The sequence below is a fragment of the Leptonotus elevatus genome, chromosome 11 (genome assembly GCF_054856555.1).
Source record: "Leptonotus elevatus isolate MCC_2025b chromosome 11, RoL_Lele_1.0, whole genome shotgun sequence".
NCBI classification, from domain to species: Eukaryota; Metazoa; Chordata; class Actinopteri; order Syngnathiformes; family Syngnathidae; genus Leptonotus; species Leptonotus elevatus.
Genome location: NC_141249.1, coordinates 8,862,513 through 8,886,408, shown reverse-complemented (window position 1 = coordinate 8,886,408; position 23,896 = coordinate 8,862,513). Strand labels below are relative to the sequence as shown.

General features: G+C 36.2%; 1 protein-coding gene across 2 annotated transcripts in view; it reads right to left on the bottom strand.

Annotated features, from left to right (window-relative positions):
- LOC147165729 (adhesion G protein-coupled receptor D2) overlaps positions 1-23,896 on the bottom strand; it is an 85,221-nt gene that overhangs the window by 34,438 nt on the left and 26,887 nt on the right. For both annotated transcript variants that reach the window (XM_086088930.1, XM_086088931.1), the window contains exons 20-22: positions 11,805-11,846; positions 6,400-6,453; positions 3,479-3,626 (exon numbers count right to left, since the gene is read on the bottom strand). In XM_086088930.1, the coding sequence (XP_085945056.1) occupies positions 3,479-3,626; positions 6,400-6,453; positions 11,805-11,846 (244 nt within the window). The remainder of the gene's footprint in view (positions 1-3,478; positions 3,627-6,399; positions 6,454-11,804; positions 11,847-23,896) is intronic.

Below are 23,896 nucleotides of genomic sequence, written 5' to 3'. Positions count from 1 at the left end.
CAGGTGAATTGTACTTTCTGCCATTTAATTTTTCTGTCTGGTTACTATATTTGTAATTAAGAAATAATATTTTGTACAAATGAATTGAAATTGAATCATTTCCACTGCACCCCCGATGATCTCTCATGGCTCACTAGCATTCCACCGCACCTTGGTTGGAGTTTGAATAATAATTTGTAAAAACCATGAGATAACTACTTGTTCTTTGCTCATTGAGATTTTTTATTCCTGTTTAAAAGGACTCGCAACCTTCAACTTAGCCATTGTGTGGGGCCATCTCATCAGGAATGCAACACTCGTGCACATACACAAACACCCACGTAACCTTTCCCCTTTCAATTCAAACCCACCCACCACGACCACCAACACTTCAACCCCTATTCTGTCAGATTGCACGTGTCCTTCTTTTCTTTTTCTTTCTTTCTGCTTCCTCCGTATATATGTTTACCATCAACCACTGTCTTCCCTACCATATGCGGTAAGCAAACACTAAACAGAAAAATAGAAAAATTATATAAAGTAATATAAAATATAAGAGCAAGTTGAGGGCAGGTTGTCTTTGTAGATACTGATCAGTGTTTATTATTATTATGTACCTCTGTCAGTTACCTTTTTTTTTTGTTCAGTTTAATTCAAGTATAATTGTTTTGTTTTTTTCAATCTACAGTTTACTAACACAGCATGTACAGGTATACTGAAAATACATGATGCAATTTGTTTATTAAATTTTAAAGGGATCAAACATGTGCCTTTTATTCATTATGTGACATTCAGCAGTATGACGATTAGTTCTAATTTATTGTTTCTGTACTTTATGTTGTCACATGCCTGCACTTATGAGTGTGTCCTTGCTCCATTTAATATACAGCAAGTCTGTACTGTACTGTATGTCTGAGTGCTCGGCCATAAAGTCAGTCAATCATGCACACGCAATTTGCATGCGGTAACATTGAGACGGGAGTAGATTGAAGCAGCAAATGGTCTGAATAATCTCATCTGACAAACATTTATTTTAGTGATTGTGTTACATTAAACACATTATTTGTGATGCAGGGCCTCATTTGTCTGCTTTCGGGGTGGTCTCATTCGCATAAATGTGACACGGGCAGTGACACTAACTGTGCGCTGAGTGAGTGAGCGAGGTATTAAGAGTGTCGAGGCCCATGCAAATCACCTGCGATAGAAACGCTTTGTATTGCGGAATGAAGGGCTGCATAAAGCTGCGCGCACAGAGCATGTGAAACTATATGGTTCACATGGTTATGTCACAAACAATAATACACGTTGTGATAAATGTTCAATAAAAATTTCACACCTGAATAGCTGAATTGCCGTCGAAAGTCGTAATCAATTCTTGCAGAAATTGCATCCAAATAAATGCTTGGGATAAATTAATGGTTCTCATGTTAAGCATGATGGAATAGTAAGAAATATGTAGTCATTAAATATTTGACATATTGATATGACAAATAACTGAGTTGATTATAAAAGCACTACTATACCGTAAAATCTGCATTCACCCCAAAATCACCCTTAAAAGTATTTTTTTTCTTCTCTGTACTTGTGTGTAATCCGGTCTCCTGATTTGCTAGTATCCTTTATTATCAGAGTTAGTTGACAAAAATAAAATACAAAATCATTTGTATTCTTATCTCTCAGCATACCACCTAGCAAATACTTATTAGAACCTAAGCAATCACAGATACTGACTAAAATATCTACTTAGGTTACGTGTCCAAACTATGGCCAGGGTGCAATTTGTGGCCCGCCGTCGATTTTTAAGCGGCCCGTGGCATATTCTAAAAATGGCATTTTCTACAAATGAATTTGTTTTGTTTACTGTATAGCTTTTGTAAATGGGGCATTGACAGGTAAGTTTTTCCAATGATGCCCATTTTATGAATTCTCATGTGGTGCGGCCAAACAGAAACAACCCATTTTGGACTTTTATTTTGAAATACAAACTCCTGTCTTTAAATGTATCATCCACAAGAACCCATGGGATCAGCTTTCAGGTTTGACAACTATATCAAAAAGTTACCCTTTTAGCAACTAGTATGGGGTGGTCATATTTGGACGTAATTGGGTACAAGCTAAAAAATATGAATTTTGTCCAACAAATATATATATACTTGTGTGGATAGCTAGCTTGTTTTGTTTAGATGGCTAATTGTTAGCCTCATAACTTTGATTTAAATATACAAAGACGCAAATGAACAAATTCTGACTAAACTAGTAACACTTCCTCATAACACTGTGGTAAATTGATTTTTACAAGCAAAAATGGTTTCCTCCACTTCCTGCTCTGTGTTAAAGTCTAAATTGTGAAGATATCACATGAAGGACTCCAAAGTAACTGCTCTAATTTAAAAAAAAAAGGTCATTGTACAACAGATTGCTCCTGCCTCTTTTCTTTCTGAACTACTAGTACTCTATCTACTACTAACAAATTAGTTACTGTTTTCGTTGTGAATGCAGGGCAGATATTTTTTGGGGTGGGTTAAAGGGTCTTGGGTCACAAAATCTTGTAAAGTCCTAAACTATTTGTCATATCGAGTTTAAAAAAACAAAACACTAATATATAAACAATAGGTAATTGCTTGATTGACTGCTTTTGGTCTGCTTGATAAATTAAAGTCAAAACATTTCAATGTGGCTCTCGTCATTCGATTTTTTTGCATGTGGGCCCTCACAGCAAAAAAAAGTTTGGACACCCCAGGATTTATATAAATAAAATTTGAATGTATTTATATGAATCACTTTACCTTCTTGAATCTGGTAACTCACCATTTTTACACAATCAAGTGTATTGTAAAGTCAGCTCATCCAGATCGATTGATGTCAGTGTGTCTGGTTAGTGTTACAGTGAACCGGATATTTCTGATGTCTGATTTCACTCAACAGCAACACAGGGGCCTGCATGGCCCTAATGCATCACAGATAAGCCAGCTGTTGAACAGTGGAGAAATTGGTCGCATTTAAACGTCATTTTGGCGACTGTGGGATTTCTAAAATATTGACATATTGGTAAATTGTAATTGGCAGTTTAAGGAAAGTATTCCAATGAACTGAGCAGGCGTTACAGTGTTCCTTTAGTTTTGCTAGATAGCTCCGCAAAATAGCTCATGCAAATCATGTAGTTAGGACGCTGAATGCCATCACTCAACTCTACTCTATACTTATAGAGCACTTAAAAATAAAAAATAAACTGTTGTCTTACGATGGAACCCAGTGAAAGCCAATACAATGAAAAACACCAGAGGCCCCAGAATTGTACCCTGTGGAACACCATACATTCCGTTACATGTCAATTCTTACTGAACATATTTGTCTGACCACTTTCTTTTTTTTTTGATTGACATAGTTAGTATGAAGGGATTACAATAATAAAAAAATCACACAACGATCAAACCCGGGTTAAGAACAGCTGCACTAGATCTTGCCGTAACAAATTGATTTTATTCCCATGACAACTTACTTGTGGTACTGTCTTCCTCCTTCTGCTGGCCTTGGGTGTTGCCGTTATGGAAGATGCTTGCCTCCTCCTGGCTCGAGGTTGCTACTGGTGGTAAACTGACCCGACGAGAGCTGGTGACTGAGCTGGACGGACGGGAACTGGCACAGTTCTACAATCAAAGTTGGTACAAGACGATAGGATCAGTCTGAATTCATTATAATTATTTTTTTATGAATAGAGACGTCGTTGATGTACATTTACCGCGTCCTTTTCTAATAAAACTAACGAAACTAATTCAATTGGACCGAGTCCCAAGTTTACTGCAGACATGAGAATAACATGTTGATCCTGCTTGAACAGGTTCTTTGGATTCCAGCGACACCAGCAGCTTCAAATAACTGCCTGCTCCTCATCAGCGACCTCGGAAAACAAACCTATTTGCCCTGTGAGTCACAAGCAATTTTTTTCCACAGTGCGATGATCTTATGATTCCTTTCACAAGTCATTGGTCACAGCAAAATCAAACGTCTTTTTTTCCCCATACTGCATCAACATTGAGACTTGCTTAATAATATGGAAAATGTAAGTCATTTATTTTTAATGTGGCACATTTGGGTAACTAGTTTGTAAACCATTTATGTCAGTGATTTAAAAAAAAAATGCAGCATATATAAAACCTTCCTCAGAAAAACTGCAATTCCAAATCTTATATGGGAAATACTTTGGAATATCAATTTATCTACAACACCGATATTAATTAAAAAGAAATGATTCTGGAAAACCCGAGCATTTTATATCCTTTCCTAACGACATTTAAGATTAAAATAAATAAATAAATACAAAATCTTTTTTTTTTTTTTTTATGAGAAAGTAATTTTCTGTTATTTCACAGTATTTTTCTGACGCCCTAGTGGCTGGAAAATAACTTTTTTTTAAAGATTTTTTTTCCTTACAGTGTATCATTAGATGTCCTTTCAAAGTAAATGTTAATACAAAGAATGCTACCATCTATAGGACATTATAGAAATTGTAGGCTTTTTCACTTTTAGAAAATTGTCAATTCACAAAGAAATTATGGTAAAATTAAGAACTTTTACTGTTAATTTCTCAGTAAATATATTTTTACTTTTACTATTTATACTTGATTTGAACCACTGCTGTCTTACAAGAGACTTAGCAGGTTAGTATTGAATTAAAATTAAGATATTTCGGAAAATGCCGACGCTACCTTTTTTGCCTTCGCAATGCACCGCCGATGCATTGGATCGAGACTCTGCATCGGCAGATACTTAGAAACATATGAGTCCAACTCGGACTTGGTTGCAAAAAAATGTGATCAGTACATCTCTAGTGTCACTACCAGGAGTATTTAAAAAAAAGAAAAATTTAATCTAGAAACGACGAAAGTAATTCGTTTATATACAAGGGGGAGGTCAATGCCGGTCAATACTGGCATCAAATGGTGTTCCACAAGGTTCCATTCTGGAGCCTCTGCTGTTTAACTACTGGAGTGATGATGACTCATACTGGTATGGGTCCGTGAATGTGATCGATTCCTCAACCATCAAGAATATGGAATTATATTTTCTTTAAAGCCCTAAATTATATAGAAATTGCCTCATTGGCCTAATCCCCTTGATCGTTTCATTTTATACCCCATACTAGTGTCATTCATCTTCAAATGACCCCATACATGCAGTAATAACACCAAAGCTTCTTTTATCCTACACCGCGCGGCACAATACCCAATCCTGTGTTTTACAACGAGGGGATATATAGGGGGGCATGTGCGGTCATCTACAGCCAAATGTCTCCTGTGCAACCAAAGGACAGGTGGATCCGCCATCTCAAACAGGATTTATGGCACAAAACAGCATTAGCTAAAAACCGTCAGGTGGCAGCCATGGCTAAAAAATGCATTCTAGTAGCGGAACCTGGCTAGATTGGAAAAGCAGCACCTCAAGAGCAAGCAGTAAAAATGACAGTAGATGGCGAGGGGGTGGGGGTGATGCCGTGAGCAGCCAATATATCAAGGCGAACCAATGCCCCCCCCCCCCCCCGCCCCCCAATCCAGTCCAGCTAGCAAACTCATCTGATCTATTTATTTATTTCATTTCCTCACATTCTTACAGTGTCAATCTCTGAGGTGGTTGGGGGGGGCTCCATGATATTTTCAAAATCAATCTGCACTTTCTAATGGTTTCATTCCTTTCGCAATGACCTGATGGGCGCAAGGTGGGGCGTATCGGTGGCTGCGTATGTGCGGGTCAGGGTGCGGTGGGAGGGGCAGGACCGAGTATTAGCGACAGTAAAGCCTTCACTCACACACAAGCTCCCAAGTTGATGTGATCGCTAATAAGGGACAAATCACAATTTGTGTGTGCGCTCAGGTTTTGGAAATGCCGATAATTGTCTGAAAAGTGCTTTGCTTGGGCGGACACGTGTACCGCACACACATACACACACATATACGCGTGGTCGAATCTCAGCAGCACCCGACGAGGTATAAATACTGCTCTGACACTTTAATGCGAGGGGACAGCTTGTCCTGGATTAGAAACTTGTAACCCAGCACAGTGGTTGACATTGCTGGGATGAAGGTGCCGCAATGGGCAGTGTCAAGAGGGGGATGGGGGGGGGGGGGCTATTACAGAGGGTGTGTGTTTGATCTATAAGGGCGTCTAACATAGACTGTCGGCTAGTAAGAGGATCGGAGATGTAAGAGGCTCTTTTGTGGCCGGCTCTCATTGGCATTGTTGAAGTGAGGATTTTGTTTCCCCCACAAATAGAAAATTGGAAAATTGAGTTTGCGGACACACACACACACACACACACACACACACACACACACACACACACACACACACACACACACACACACACACACACACACACACACACACACACACACACACACACACAGAGAAAAAAGGATTACATACTGAAAAATTAAGCGCCCTTCTCCTCTCCTTGATCCTGTTGACTGTGGTCCGAACCTAAAGGACAAAAATACTTTAAGCATATCTGACATGCACAATTTCACGTAAGACAAACATGAATTCAAAAAAACGAGCGTGCGCTTGTGTGTCCCAGTGCCTAATGGGACTTGAAAGTGACACATAGAGCTGGCAAACTAAGAAGACCACTCGGAGATATCATCTGTCAACACAGACTGGCGAGACCAACAAATGGAGCTATTGGAGGAGAAGGGACCGCCCTTGCAGAACAGATTACATTTTGATACTCCGAAAGAACACTGAGATCGCGTACGATTGATTGAAAAATTGCTGAAAGGAATTGCTTACTTAACGTTGCTTTTGTATGATTATGGAGTTCATTATTGTGTTTCATAAGTTCTACAGGCTGATATTATATATATATATAATGAATTTCTGTATTTTATATATATATATATATATTAGGGGTGTGAATTGCCTAGTACCTGGCGATTCGATTCGTATCACGATTCATAGGTCACGGTTCGATTCAATACCGATTAATCCCGATACGAATCTATAAATTGATTATTGAGATTTTTTTTTACTCAAATTTAGAATCAGTAAACTTGTACATGTACACTGTAAGATTTGTATGAAAATGTATTTATCTGAAAATTCAGTTTGCAGTCTGTTTCATGTTTGAACAGCACTGAAATCAAATATTAAGGCTTAATGTTCAATATATATATATATATATATATATATATATATATATATATATATATATATATATATATATATATATATTCTATATATATATAAGCATTCTTCCAAGCTTAATGTGTGAATCCTAACCCTAAGTAAGACGTTTTGTTGAATATTCCCATAAAAAATGTATGTTTAAAAATCGATTCGAGAATTGCGCGCTGTAATATCGCGATATATTGCCAAATCGAATTTTTCTAACACCCGTGAGATCGAGTCCGGGCTTTGGCCTTCCTGGGTGGAATTTGCATGTTCTTCCCATGCATGCGTGGGTTTTCTCCGGGTACTCCGGTTTCCTCCCACATTCCAAAAACATGCATGTCAGGTTAATGTAGCACTCCACATTGTCCATAGGTGTGATTGTGAGTGCGGATGGTTGTTCGTCTCTGTGTGCCCTGCGATTGGCTGGCAACCAGTTCAGGGTGTACCCCGCCTATTGCCCGAAGCCAACTGGGATAGGCTCCACCACCCCCCGCAATCCTTGTGAGGACAAGCGGTTAATAAAATGGATGGATATATATATATATATATATATATATATGTATATATATATATATATATATATATATATATGTGTGAGTGTGTGTGTGTGTGTGTGTGTTAATGTATAATGTGTTTTATAATGCGGAAAATATAATATGGATTTTTTAGGCCAATGCCGGTATCTATTTATGGCAGAAAAAAACAAACCAAAAATCGATTAATCAGATGATTAATTAAGAATACATACAGTATATATGATGCATAAATATATAATGCATAAATGAATATAAATATATAACGCATAAAATGTGTTTTATTATGCATAAATGTTTAGGGCTGGACTCATACGGAATTTTTCTTTAGGTCGATGCCGTTACCGATTGTTGAAAAAAAATACTGATTATCAATAAATCGGCCAATTAACTTAGAAAATATATAACGCATAAAATATGTTTTCCCAATATATTTAAATATAATGCATAAAATGTGTTTTATAATGCATAAAATATGTTTAATAATTATTAGGGCCTGACCCATATGGATTTTTTTAGGCCAATGCCAATAGAGATTTTTGGCAGAAAATAAATATACCAAAAAATTATTAATCAGACGATTAATTAAAAATATATACAGTGTATATAATGCATAAATATATAATGCATAAATTAATAAAAATATATAATGAACAAAATGTTTTTTATTATGCATAAAATATAGGGCTTGACTGATATGGATGCCGTTACCAATTTTTTGCAGAAAAAAAAAATACTGATTATCGATAAATCAGACGATTAATTAAAAAAATATATAATGCATAAAATATTTTTTGCGGTTCTCTAAAGGCATTTGCACCTAATGAATTTATAAGGACATTAATCCTTGTAAAATGTGTGTTTGTGTTCCCAGTAGTTAAATATTTGTCATATTACATATCTGTTTGATATCTTGCACAATTTTTATTTCATTATTTTCAATTTTTTAAGCAAACCGTGACATTGTGTATAAAATAGTGATATCCAGATCACACTAGCATTGCTCACTGAATCATTGCCTGTAAAAAATAAGATCCATAGATACAAGATTTATGTGTAAAAAATAAGGAAACCATTTTTACTTGAAAACAAACTGAATGGTAAAAGTACATATAGGTAAAAACAATCATCAAACATCGGCCATTTAGCCGATTATTTTGTATTTCCGGCTCGTGCTTGGAAGTCAAAATAAAGTATGTAAAAATAAATTGATAATGAACATATTAATGTACAAACAGAATTAATTTGTCATGATTAAACCGAACTCTGTCCTCAAGGTATTTGAGACTAGGGCTGGGTCAAAGAAAAAAGCAAAAAAAAAGCGAATAATCGATATTGAATCGATTTTCCTTTTCATAACCCAATATCGATTCATAAAACCATAAATAGATTATTTTAATGTACTTTTCCCCATAAATTCTTGAGAAAATATAATTTTAAAGATCTAAAAGATGTTTGTTTTGTATCTTGCTCTTATCTTTAAATTGACAGTTTACAGATATTTCAAAGTGTTTTCCGTGGTTGAATAGACATCATCAATTGTGAATTTGAATCTGCTCCTTTTGACAAGATACGCAACAAGTGTAAAAGCTGGAGAAATTATCATCCATGATTTAATGGGTGAAAATTTCACCCTTATGAAAAGCAGCCTCCTGTTGAGGCAATTACACGACACCACTTAATGAATGATTTGACAATGAGGGGAAGGGCATTGTTTTTCCGTGATGATACTTATGTGTTTAAGGGCTCCAGCGCACACTCAAGGTTGTGCAATGATGCAAAGTGAAACAATTAACATATGAAAGCTGACAACACCTGCCGACATCCTTGGAGCTGATGGAAATAAAAGGTCATCAAAGCGTTTTAATGCAAGGTGACCACCAAGGAAAAGCTAATTGCAACAAATAATGGGGAGCTATTCTCAGGTAATTAGTGATAAATAAATAAAAATGCTGCATTTTGAGTACATTAGAGGAAAAGCTTGTTTCATGCCATATTTATAAAGGCGGAAAATCAGCTTCATGAATTTTTCGACACTGAGGCAGCATTATTTAGCATATCAAAGTATTTTTATTGCCTTTTTTTAATGTAGCTTATATTGACTTTTTTTCTCCTTATTTTTAAATTTTTAATTACATCAAGCAATTCAAGACAATTAAAATGCAGTGGTGTCCAAACTACGGTTGGGGGGGCCATTTGCGCAATTTTTTTTTGTGGCCCGTGACATACACTAAAATTAACTTTTGTCATGGCCTGCAATACTATTAAAAATAATAATAATAATTTATACTAATTTTGAGTTGTTGAGTTTGTTTTTTAATAACTAATTGTATACTTTATATTTGTCCAAAAGTAACTTACATAATTATAGTGTTTCAAATGCTTTTATTTGTCTTAATATGTTTTATGTTTAAACATTGTCTTTTTAATCCCAAAATGATATAATGAGTATAATAAATAATAATCGTGATTTTAACTATTCCCAAAATAATCATGATTAATATGGTTTTCATTATCAATCAGCCCTACTACCACTATTACGATTAATAATAAACTTTTGTAGATATGCAAAGACGCAAATACATTAGCAGCTAAAATAGTAACAAAATGTATTTACACACAGAATATTTCACTAGCATTAAACGTGTTTCTCTGCTTTGAGCAAAACCATGAGTAGAGTATTGAATTATTTGCCAAGTGTGCTTCTGGATGCACAATAATGTTCCTGGGACCCGGCATATGTTCCTATATTATTGCAACAACCTTCAGGTCAAGGACAGCCTGAGTTAAAAAAATAATAATAATAATAAAAGAAAAAAGTATTTCAAAGCACACAAAAAAAGAAAGAAGCCACTTAAGCAAGAATGCATCATTGATTTATTTTACAGCGTTAAGCGTAAGCCCGCTCCTCGAGCATTGAGAGGAAACCTCAAAGACAATGTCAAGAAGGCTGCGAGTCATGGATAGTAAGTAGACTAATGAATGACCATTACCAGCCAAAAACCTTCTAGATATGTAATCAAAGTGCCAAGAAACATATTAATATCTGACCCAGATATCTTTATGATACCGTATTACATAAAAGGTATTTGTTTTGATGCGAGTACTAATGGTAAAGGGAAAAACAGACTGGATTACCATATACAGTAGTTTAATCGGTCAATTACCTTTTCGATTAACCAATGAATCGGATTTTTTAAAAAATGATTACATTTTCAGCCCGTTTTTCAAAAGCAGGACATTATTTCAAATTGACAGTGCGAAAACATAAATTAAATATGATTCAGTTACTATAGTTTGGTTTGTAACGAGAGAACAGCAGCCAAAAATATTGATCATTGTTTTCCAAAGTAAAAGTAATTATCAGCAAATCAGTCCGATTTCATGGACGACTACAGAACTGGCAATTTGTACAATTTTAAATTAAAAAAAATATTTGAAACGATTAATTGCTTATTTTAAAAAATCCTCAATTTGATAATTGATTAGCTGTCGATTAATCATTTAATCATTTTTTTTGTTATTAGTTGGATTTAGGACAGCAAGTACAGTTAAGAAATGATACAAAAAGACAAGGGACTGTCTTAAAAGTTGCGTTTTTCCATTTTTGACCAAGAGTGATTTTCATGAGGTGCGTGTTGCCAGTACGCCAGCAGGCCTTATCTAAATGGTAATAATGCCGCGTCTCACTATGATATGTCCTCAGTCCTTCATTGCACGTTTCTTCCTCCGTCTTCCGCTCGCTCGGGACCCGGCAAAGCGCCGTCCGGTCGGCCGACCAACGGCTTTGTCAGGATTCTAAATGGAGGGCCGTGAGTTTAAAAACTTAAAGAGGCAGTGAAATATTAGGCAATGTAGGTGAGCAATGAGTGGCTGAGAACGACGCCGTGTCAGTGTTTAATGGTCGGACTCGGATGCATATAAGTTAGTCCAAGCATGAAGGGCAGCGGGACGCTGGCGTGGAAGAGACGTCCCCCCCTCCCTTCCGTCTCAGCGCTCCGAGCGTCTCATACGCACGCACGCACGCACGCACGCACGCATTTGCACAGCTTTTAACCATGGAGCCCATCAGAAACTTGTCATTTCTCTCATTCACTGCGACAGCCTTGAAACACAATGCAGACTTACCTCTGTGTTGTACACCCCATATATCAGGAAGATGAACAGGCCCTGCAAACAGACAAAGGGAGAGGGGTAATAAGATGGGAGGACAAAGTTGTTACACTTGTTTTCTCTCTTATGAATACAAAAAATATATACAAATCAGCCGTAATGACTGGAATGATGAGCAGTTTTATGAAATCACAAGCGAGCTTGTACAAACTGTGCCCCGCTTTGTATCCTCTACAATAGCGGCGGCCCTCATTCCAACCTTCTCCCAAAACATTCAAACCCAAAGTAGAGCTACACTTCTTCTTTTTTCTTCTTTTTTCAATACAGAGTTATGTGTAAGCGCACACAATGCCAGATCTCAAAGAGATGCACAAAAACATGTACATACAAAAAGAGAGCAACCCGAGCCCGTCAAAACCATCAAGGAAATCCATTGGAGGAGAACAGAGAATGGGAGAGGAGAAGAAGCATAATGAAAAAGATGACACATAAAGGAAGATATTTTGTGTTGAAAGGACTCGCCGGTTTGCACCCTGAACCCAACAATACGCTGCCCTTGAATGCATAAACGCTGCACTTTTCGTCACAGAGAAATACTTGGTTTTGTATTGGAAGCCTTTGTACGTACAAGCTTGCGCATTCGTCTTGGGGCCGTACTGTAAACCTGTAGCCTCGCTGGAAATGGACACAAAAGAAGGACCATGAAAAGGTGGGTGAACTCCAATAAAAGGTCAACAGAAAGAGTGGGACGGCATCACAATCATCTGGATCCACTTCACAAAAAAAAGGAACTGTTACATGTATTGCACATCTCTTTCCGTGGCACAACCTGAAAAAGAAATGATCAAGGTCCGTTGAAAAAGAATTTCAAGCCAATAATACAAAAAGGTACCAATAGTCATAAGACATATTCGATACCACTCTTGCAAATACTCGCAAATATGTCCGAGCATACTCGCAACTATGCTTGAACATACTCACATATGTATATAACTCATTCACTCGTAGCCATTTTCACTGAAGCGACCCCCTTCGCTCCCGGCTGTTTTATAATCTTTTTTTTGGTGTGTTGATCAGGGGCAGATATCATAAGTTTTACTTCTCTCTGTCCCCTTTAAAAGAATGAAATGAACATACATTTTTAACTTCCTCCTACCCCTTTAGAACATATAAACTCTTTTCTTTCTTCCTATTCTTGTTTTTTTTTTACTTCAATTTATATTTTTAACTTGTAATGTGTTTTGTGTTTTCTTTATGTTTGTTTATATGATCAATAAAACCATAAGCCAACATTTTGAAATGAATTGTATAGAAAACGTCAATTAATTTCATGCAATTTTAAGGAAAAAGGCTACATCGGTTTTGCTGTAAAATCATCTGTCGTCGTTTCTTTTGGGAATATTTTATACATTAAAATTACGAATGGTATCAAGTACACAAGAGTTGAGTACTATCAGTCTGAAGAAGAAAAAAGCAGTATTCAACATCCTTAGTACCAATTAAGAATTATGGTGACAAGAATATAAAGTAGAAAGAAAAAAATATACACTCTAAAAACAGTTAGGTCAAAAGTAACCCAATTATGGATTTTAAAAAAATGAACCAATCCACTTCATGGGTCAATTTAACCCAACTTTCTAAGTTGTTTTATACAAAATGACCCAATTTGTTGACCCAAGTCAAGGATCTGACCAATTTTTATGTTTTACACTAAAATACCCATTTCTTGACTCAAAATTGGGTCAAATAGACCCAAGTAGAGGATCGGTCCATTTTTGACCCATTGTTGTGTTATTTTTGATCTAACTGTTTTTAGTGTACATAAAGTATATCATTGTATATAAGTGTATAATGTAATGTGCATGCTAACATACTGTGCATGTCGTGTGCACGTACACAAGCACACACATTTGGCACATAATTGGCACAGATACCCGATTGTATTGCATTACAAGTGCAATTCCCAACTCATTGTTTCCATTTGATTACCATGTTTTTGATCATCGCTCATATTTGTAATTAATCTTATGTTGTACAGTGAACAAAGTGGGAAGCACATCACGCGCACATTAAGAAAAGTGGTCTATTAGAGAATAATTGAGTTAAAAATAAGTGGCAGCACAACCATAATGATGGATTGTTTAAAATGTTAATTCATTAATATTCCCACTATAAACAAACACAAATAAAATTGGGGCACATTATTTAAATGTGTGTGCACTTTTCTGAACCAAGTCCTGTTTCTTTTGAACTCTCTAGCAAATGGTACAAATTTATGCAAAGGATGAGCACAGTGGCTTTCAAAATATTGCTATACTGCACATCAAACAACACAGCATAAATTAATTAGCAGCCAACTAATTACGGAACAATTGTATGTTTAAAAAGTTCAATCTAGCAAACATTGTGTTTGACCAAAAACAAACATTCCACAGAGAGTGGTGCAATGCAATGCAACACAGACAATTATATTTGGTGCAACAATAAAGAATTTACTTCTCAGTGCTCAGTTTGACCCACACTTCTGTGAAATTACTTCAAGTCAAGTAATGTTATCAAGTCAAGTCTAATTTATTTGTTTAGCCCATAATCACAAAAAGTCTCAGGCCCTGTGTAGAAAAAAAAGTATGTCCACATTGCCTTGTTTGTTTAATGTATTTTTTTTTAAAGCCACAAAAATGCACACAAATGGAGAAGTGTGTTTATAAGCTCATTTACATGCATGCTCGTCTCTTGACGTCACTTCCACATTATGTCACACAAGCACAGGCTGTCAGCGCAAACTACTACTTGGGCCGTAAGTCAAGCAGGAGGGATTTATCAAATCAAACTTTATTTGTATAGCTCTTTTCATACATCAACTCTTTAACCACCCAAAAAAAAAAAGGGGGGGGGGCAAAACATGGCGGATCTTAGGAAATAGAACGTTTTCAAGGATGACGTGAATCATCAAAGCGTTTGTTATATTAAATCTAATTGACAGTGTCACTAAACAAAAAAAAATGTTAGTGTCAAAGTCACTGTTGTGCAGAAAATGTATCTTTTCACATAAAGCTTGTTTTCTTCTTATTTTTTCCATTTTCGCTTGGTGTCGATCAAATTACCTATTTTCAAATGGTGATTACAAAAGAACAGAATAAGGTAGAAACATTTTTTTTCTGCTGAGGGGGTTGTCTTTTTGGATAACGTATGGCAGTAAAATAGTTAAAAATGCAACACTTGCTTTACATAAATAAAAATCATCAATTGACAGAAGAAAAAACAGCTGTGTGTCACCTGCATAACAGTGGAAGAAGCTGATGCCATGTCTCCTGATGACATACCCCAAGGGGAATCATATATAGATTTAAAAAAATTGGACCTACAATTGAGCCTTGGGGCACTCCACACTCAATTTCATGTGCTCTGCGCTATTGACAGTAATAAGAGGGTGTGCACACTTGTGCAACCACATTAGAGTATCTCAATTATTTGTACTTTAATGTGAAAAAATGTATATAATTTTTCACCTCTTTTTTAAAATATATTTATTTCACTGGAACAATCCTTCTTTTCTACAGAGCTAAAGACCACAACCTCTAGGTACTTTGAAGGGATCTATTTCAACTTAAACCCAATGTCAAAAATCCCAGCCTAGATTCAAACACTTGAGCCATTTTTCACAAATAGAGCTATCTGCATCCCTACTTGGCAAAAAAGGGGGAGGAAAATTTTAGCTCTTACACCTGGTAATCATTACGGAAATGAGAGACAGAGGAGGTGAAAATGCTGTGATGGAGGAAAAAAGACAAGAAATTCACACTTCTGCACTGGGACTTGCTAATGTCTCTGACCCCTTCATGCATAAACAGTTTAATTAACATGTATACATAACTTTCACTTTAACTGCTCATGACATGTCAAATCAAAGTATCTGTCAGTGCTGTGAAGCACTGAGTTGATGCTATGCAGGTCCTGGGTTCATATTCGCCCCTGTCTAACGGCTCCAGCTGGCCAGAGAAGCTGGCAAGACCACATGAAGCCAGACAAACAGGCAGGTAGACAGCCAGGCTGCTCTGCTGTCAATTTGATGAGATAAACACCTCCCCGTGCACGCTTTCACACCCACAACCAAGGGACAGGATGTGATGGTTTTAATGGACAGAACAAAAAGGAAGACAAAATGCCTTCAATCAGCCTATAAAATACAACATACATGTGAGATCATGGTGAAACATAGGCTGTATAAGTAAAACTAATTGCAAACGAATGCTAAATCTTTACGCTGCAATTTCTGGGTTCATAGTGATGTAATCAGTGCAGCTGTGGTATTTTATTGCTGTCTTTACGAGCCACATGGCCAAATAACCAGATTTGGTTAGTGGGTGTTCTAAATGGACCATTCAGGCAAGCCAAGACAATCAATGAGCAATAAAATAAAATAACAATGTAAAAACAATTATGATATACAGATATAATGCTATGATTTTTTTATTTTTTTGGCAGTTTCCCCACTTTAATGTTGAAGATAAGAGAATATCAGACAATCAATCAGATAACCAGGTACATGTAAAATGCAATTTTCAAATGGTGATTGTATTCAAGCTCATTTGCTCCCAAAAAATAATATGTCCTATTGTAAATATTTGATTATAATTTTTTTTTTGGGGGGGGGGGGCGCTAGAGCATACAGAAGGCACTGACCTGAAGAGGTCACTTAAAGCAATGTTAGTTATTACCAAAAAAATGGCCAGAACGTGGCAGCAGAGTATAAGAGATCAACCAGGGCCATGTTGCAAAAAAGCTATTTTCTTCACTGTGAATATTGATGAAACTTTGCGATATTCTAGTGCTAATTGCTACAAAAAGGAAAGAGATACAAATCTACTTTTTTTCCTGATGAAAGAAGAGACTCTAATCTTTATTTTGGTAGGTTTTTATAGCAATAGAACACAATATTCTGTGGGCCTTGCAAAATCAGTCAAAATCCAGTAAAACAGCTGGGAGCGAAGGGGGTTGCTTCGAAGAAAATGGCTGGGAATGAATGAGTTAAGGGAAAACATATTCAGTTACCTGGATCAAAGTGGAAAAATGAATTGCCCCACTTGTTAAATCATGTCTTAACTCTAGCTAATCACATTTGTCAAAAAGCTGAGTTCATTTACACTGATCACAACCAAGCCTGATTACCTCCAGATCTCTTCAATTAAGAAATCACTTACATAAAATCTATCTGAAAAAAATGTGATCCAAAGAGCTCAAAATGCTACTATACTAAGAAATTCAAGAACAGATGAGAAATAAAGTAATTGACATATCAATCGATCAAACTTATAAATAAAGCACTTCATATGCAACTGTTATCGGTCTGTTAAGGGTTAAAATAATAATAATAATTTCAAAAGCTTTAGGACTCCAGCCAATCACTGTGAGAGCCATCATCCACAAATGAAGAAAAAAAAATGGAAGAGTGGTGAAAGTTCCAGAAGTGGCCGACCTACGAAAATGACCCCAAGACCACAGTGTCAACTCATGCAGGAGGCCACAAAGGACCCCCGGAACACATCTAAAGAACTGCAGGCTTCACGTGCCTCTGTCAAAGTCAGTGTTTATGACTCAGCAATAAGAATGGGCAAAAGGTTCCAAGGCGAAAACCACTGCTGACCAAAAAGAACAGAAGGCTTGCCTTACTTTTACAAAACTACAACAACAAATCTTGTAAATGATTTCCAATACTTATGGTGGAATTTTATTTTCTATGGACTGATGAGACGTGAGTCTCATTACATGTGTCTTAAATATAACAGCATGTTGGCCATTCTTTGAGAGGAACTATTAGGAGACCCACAAGCACTCAACTCAGTTGTCACGTTGAGTGGAGACCCCCAAGTCAGTGTGCCACTACTGGGTCTATACTTAGAGCGGGATAGAACACACACACGTTGATGCTGGTGAAAACACAGTATTGGTGTGCGATGGCTCAGGAGAGGAGGGAGAGTTATTAGCTTAGCCCTGAACCACCTACTTAATATAGGGGCCGGCAGTGATCACTAACACAGCCTGGCAGAGGTGACAGCTTTTGGCCCTGCTTGAGGAAATCCAATTGAAAAGCAGCCAAGAGGAACAACAAGCCCAAAACAGATGTTGCTCGCTACCATCGACACAACTTAGGTCCTCACACGCCAGAGGCGACAAAACACAACAGTAACTCTGACAGACAAAGCAGAATGCACAACGGTCATTGACGGTTAAGGATTTGACCAGACCCAGGACAGTTCATTTATTATAAATATATTCTTTATTGTTATTTACTATTATCTAACGAATAGGGCTGGGTTTAAAAACAATCGAACGATCCATATCAAATAGATTTTCCTTTTCGAGCCTGATATTGATTCATAAATCCATGAATATTTTAATATCTCCTTTTCCCATCAATTCATGAGAAAATTTAATTTTAAAGGCCAATGATTTTTTGGTACTTTGCTGTTTTCTTGACATTTACTGTTTACATGAATTTAAAAGTATTTCTTACATTTATAAAATACCTGACTTATTGCACTTTAAGACAATATTGAATATTTTAAATTTATATTCACAATTATTGAGTTAAAATTAGGTTAATATTTTCATCTCATCCTTGATGATGCCAATGTTTGTGTAACACTTAAATGATTACAACACTAAATCATTTAACTAGTTACTGATTCCGCAAAATTTAATTTGGAATTTAATGTTTGTGTAGTTTTTATCATGTCCGTGATATTTAAGAAGACTTGATGTTCCATAATTAATCGATATCGGATTTAAGTGAAGTGAATGGAATCGAATTGAAAAAAATCAAAATCGAATCGAACTGAACTCTTGTGAATCAAAATCAAATTGATTGAGGAAGTTAGAATCGATACCAAGCCTTACTACCAAACCAATGTGGAGTAGACATTTTTGAGTAGCGAGTACATTTGAACGTATTTAAATACTTTTGAAAGTACTCGCAAATACATTCAAACATACTTGCAAATACGCTTAAACATATGAGTACATTAGAACGTACTTGTAGGCTAAATGCTACAAACAGCATATTTTGCAATAATGCCACAGGGTAATTAAATAAATCATAAACATTTTGAACCTAAATCATGCATGCATAATAAATCATATTTTCTTTTTTTCTTTTCTTTTCGAATGGATTGGTATAATGTGGGCCAAATGCTTCAAAAAAAAAAGTGTTGTTTTTCACTCACGCATGTGCAAGTAATGCCCTATAGCATTATGAAAATGTATGCTATGTTTGTACCATTTAGCCTACAAGTATGTTCGAACATACTCGCCAGTATGTTTGATTGGCATTTTCACATTTCCGTAATTATCTACAATTTTACTTTCATCCACAATTTAGGACATCTATAATTTAGGGCATACATCTATCATGCAAAGCTTTCTACAATGGTCTCGACAGATGATGGTTGGTCGCACCACATAATATTTTCAACTTGAATCAAAGTTATGAGGCTAACATTTAGCCATCTAAAACAAGCTAGCTGGTAGCCACACAAGTAAAATTGTAATGAAAATATATATTTGTTGGACATTTTTTTTCTAGTTCCTACCCTTTTTTATTTTTTATTTATTTTATTTATTTTTTTTTTTATTAATTTTTTTTTTTTAAAGAGCTCAGTATTGTTCATTCGGTAATGTCATCATCATTGCTCTTTTTTCTTTATTACTATTTTTTTTTTGTATGTGGGTGAGTATGTGAATGTGTATGTGCGTGTGTGCGTGCGTGCGTGCGTGCGAGTGTGTGTGTATTCGTTAGTTAAAAAAAAAACTATTTAAAAAAAATCCCATACCGTTCACCTAAACCGAACACCGCCGTCAGGAGACCCGAGGAAGGACCAAAGAAAACAAAGAAAAGTTCCGTTTTCTAGTTCCTACCCTATTATGTCCAAATATGACCACTACGTATCAGTTGCTAAAAAGCTAAATATTTGACGTACTTGTGAGACAGTACAAACCTGAGTTCTTGACTGTCTTGTGGAGAATACAAACTTGTGTCTTTAAATATATTTCAAAATAAAAGTCCTAAATTGGTTATTTCTTCTTGGTCGCACAGCATGATAATTCATAAAATGGGCATCATCGGAAAAACTTACCTGTCAATGACCCATTTACAAAAGCTCTACAGTATACAAAACAAAATTATTTGTGGCAAATATCATTTTTTGCTGCAAAATCGACGATTGTCCATAGTTTGGACAATTTGACCTAAATATATATTTCAGTCAGTATCTGTGATGTCAATTGCTTAGGTTCTAATAAGTAGTACTGCACTTGCTAATTAGTATGCTGAGAGATAAGAATACGATTTTTGGGGGGGATAATTCATATAAAATGTGCATCATCGGACAAACGTATCCGTCAATGACCCACAGATGTAAGCTGGAGTCCCACGTCTTCAATATAACTGCATATAGTGTACAAAGGGAGTTGGACGAAATGTACAGTAGACCACAACTATTTCATTCATTTAGTATCGTTGATAGTTTCATTCATTTATAAAGTGTTTTGATTTTGAGAAAATATTGAAACTAAACACACAAACAATACAAAATAAAATCTAATAAACAAAAAAACACACAGTGCATAAGTATGAAAATATATTTAACAATCAGCAGCAAAAAAGCATCTCATCAATGAGCACAGCTCCACCATTTATCTCTCCGTTTTACTGGCAGGGCATGTTGACAAAAATACAATACACATGCCCTCAAAACATCACAGTCCCTTTCTTTAAGATTAATTGGGCTTGGCAAGGTTGTCCTTCCATCGTCATTTTGAAATTCCCTTTTCTTCCACTTCTTTCTTCTGCTACCACAAAAGAGCAATAAACGGTGGAGGTTGCGGATTGAAATGGACTAAAATCAATTGTATATTTTCATTGCCTGTCGATGACAAATGACGTTTGCCGTCGCTCTAGCATTGAGTCAGTGTGTCATATTGATTTTACATCACACCGACAAACGTTATTGAAGCAATAACAGATGAGCGCTCGCCTTTACGTGTGTTAATGATTAAATAAACCCGGATGACAGAGGCTGCGTGGGAATGAGAGGTTGATTCCATTTGTTGCTACATACGTTAGCATAATTCTAAGATGTTTACATAAATTTAACTTGTTGGGAGACCAATGGGTTTTAAAAATGCCCCTTTGAAAAAAGCTGCACTAGGCACATGTGGTAATGGGATGGAGAGTGTGCTATTGAGAGCGAGAGAAAGCGGACTGTAAACAAACTAGCTTTTAAACAAGACAATTTAGGGTTGGCGTGCCTAAAGCGCCAAGCAAAACATAGCTGTAGAAAACCGATACAAAGATTCTGCACATGGGTCAAAGAAAGAGTCTTTGAATTGGTGAGGCAAAGTGTTCTGCTGATGCACGGAGCTGTTTAATTAACAATACTAAGGTATCCAAGAAGCCATTCTGGGGCACCCCCTTGTCAAAGTGTATGTGCTTTCACTGTCAATCCCCGGGTGTTTTAACCACTAAGTTTTCCCACTGATAGAAGGGGAAAAAAAACTGTTGAACAGGAGGAAAACTTGGCAACAGCAGCTGGACATCGTATTCTTCTGAACATAACTCATGAACACGCATTCTTTTATTGTACGTAAGCTAGGCACATTAGACATGAAAGAGGAATATATTTTAAAGTTTACAATTTACAGTAATTGATCACCTGCCTATATCTTCAACTTTTAAACTGTCAAAACTCATTCACTCCCAGTCATTTTCACTGAATCAACCCCCTTCGCTCCTGGCTGTTTTACTGGATTTTGATTGATTTTGCAAGGCCAACAGAATATTGTATTCTTTTGCTATAAAAACATGGAACCTACCAAAAGAAAGATCAGCCTCTTCTTTCATCAGGATTTTTTATTTTCTATCTGTTCTGTTTTACGGCAATTAGCATTAGAATATAGCTAAATTGCATCATTATTCACAAATCAAACAGTGGGGAAAGAGCTTTTTGGAACATGGCCCTGGTTGATCTCTTATACTCTGCTGCCACCTGCTGGCCGTTTTTGTAATAACTACTATTGCTTCAACCATTCTCTTCAGTTCAGAGGCTGCATCAAAGCCTTCTGTATGCTCTAGCATAAAACATTTTTTTTAATTTTTTTTATAAAGACGTCTTTGGGAGCAAATGAGTTTATTTATTTCATTTAATGAAATTATCAGGGGTTAATCTCAATCAGTTAGTTCTCCCTAAATCTTAATTCCACATTTTACCACGACGATTGTGACACATCTATGCTTCCAACTGCATGGGAACAGTTTGGAAAGGCCCTCTTCTGACCTTCAGTGCGGTCCATAAAGGCATGGCTGGATGAGTTTGACGGCAGCATGGTAGCATTAGTCTTTTCGGCTTTATTCTTCAATAGATTATCTAAATTGATGGTGCAGAAAAACATTTGAAAATAGAGCTGCAAGCAGCTATGTAGGGCCCTTGCAGCCCATGCCCATTTGGGGTACTGGCACATTGGAATTGGAATTTTTTGAAAATGGCACGAGAATCTTTAAAAAAAAAAAATTGTGCCAAGTCTGATGTGTGTGTAAAATTGTGTGAGTTGTCACACAATTATAGACTGTCCTCATCAACGTAATCTCTTACAGTAAACAGAAAGTCGCCATGCTAACAGAATTTATTGAAATACAAATTGTTGCTTTTACTTTTTATCTAGAAAATTATTATATAAAAAAACCACGGTTTCATGATAATCGCATAAAATCTCTAGGAAGAGTTCTTTAAAATGTGACCTCTATAAAAGACCAAAAATGGGGCCAAATTTGAAAGGAAATTCAAAAAGGCGGACTTCTTGTTAGATTTAGCATATGGCTTCAGCAATTTTTATGTTTATTTTAATTATTTTAGGTCTTGGGCTCTTACTTCTTCAACTTTTCTTAAATCTTGCTGAAACATACAACCAGGGGTCCAGGGGATGCTACTGAAACTTTTTTTCCCCTAATATATATATATATATATATATATATATATATATATATATATATAACTTTTAGATTATGTTATTATATAAAATATAATACATATAATAACCTAATAAAATATTGATTATTATATAGTTTGAAGAAAATGGGATACAATTATGAGTTGTGACCTGTGTAAAAGGTCCCAAATGTAGCCAAATTGAATATCATTTTACGTTATTATTTATAAGCTTGGCCCTCCGTTCCCCCCAAGTTCCAAAATCCAATTTGCGTCCCTGGTAGCGATGCATGGGTTCAATCCTAAACCTACAGTACATAATATGATTAACAGGAGCAATATAAACCATGCTTGTACTTGGAAGAAGCCTCACTTTATCATTTTCTCGTGTGCGTCTGCTTCTAGATACATCAATGTTTTGGGGGCCATAAAAAGTGCATATTTTGCTCAAGGAACAAGAGAAGATTTGCCCTTGGTCTACTCCTCGGGCAGAGCAGAGAAATGTGTCCTCTTATTCATATGCACACATTTGTAACCATGAAAACAAATTTAAAATAGACTGAATTATATTTTTTAGACACACACACTCACACATATTCACCACTGTTTGAACTGAAACATAAAATTGCACTGCTGACAAACTGTGCAGCCGTGCCCTTGACTAGCAATGACAAATGGATGCAATATGCAAAATCTGAACAAGTTGCTTTTGGGTACCAAACAGAAAGAAAAAAAAATTGTTACCGGTATTATTATCGGATGGTTTTGCTCTCCCGTCTCACAGTTGAGCTGAGGCGAGTTGAGGTTAATGGCATGTGTCAGGATCACGAAGTATGGCGGTGGGAGCAACGCAGACAAAGGGAAAGACAGAGCATCTTTCACGTTTTTAAGGGTTAAACATGGTCAATGGGTGTGCCTTGTGCTTTATTATTGCATTGTACATGTGACCTTGTATTTCATGGGAACTTACTGATACATCGTTTGAGTATGAGGATTGAGCTCTACAAATATCCATGCTATCTATCCACTATAAATCTTGGCCTTACGGTCCATTTACAGCAGCTGCCGCAATATTTTTTGTTTCGACAAAGATAGTAAGTTGAAAAATAATTTTAAACCTCACAGCAC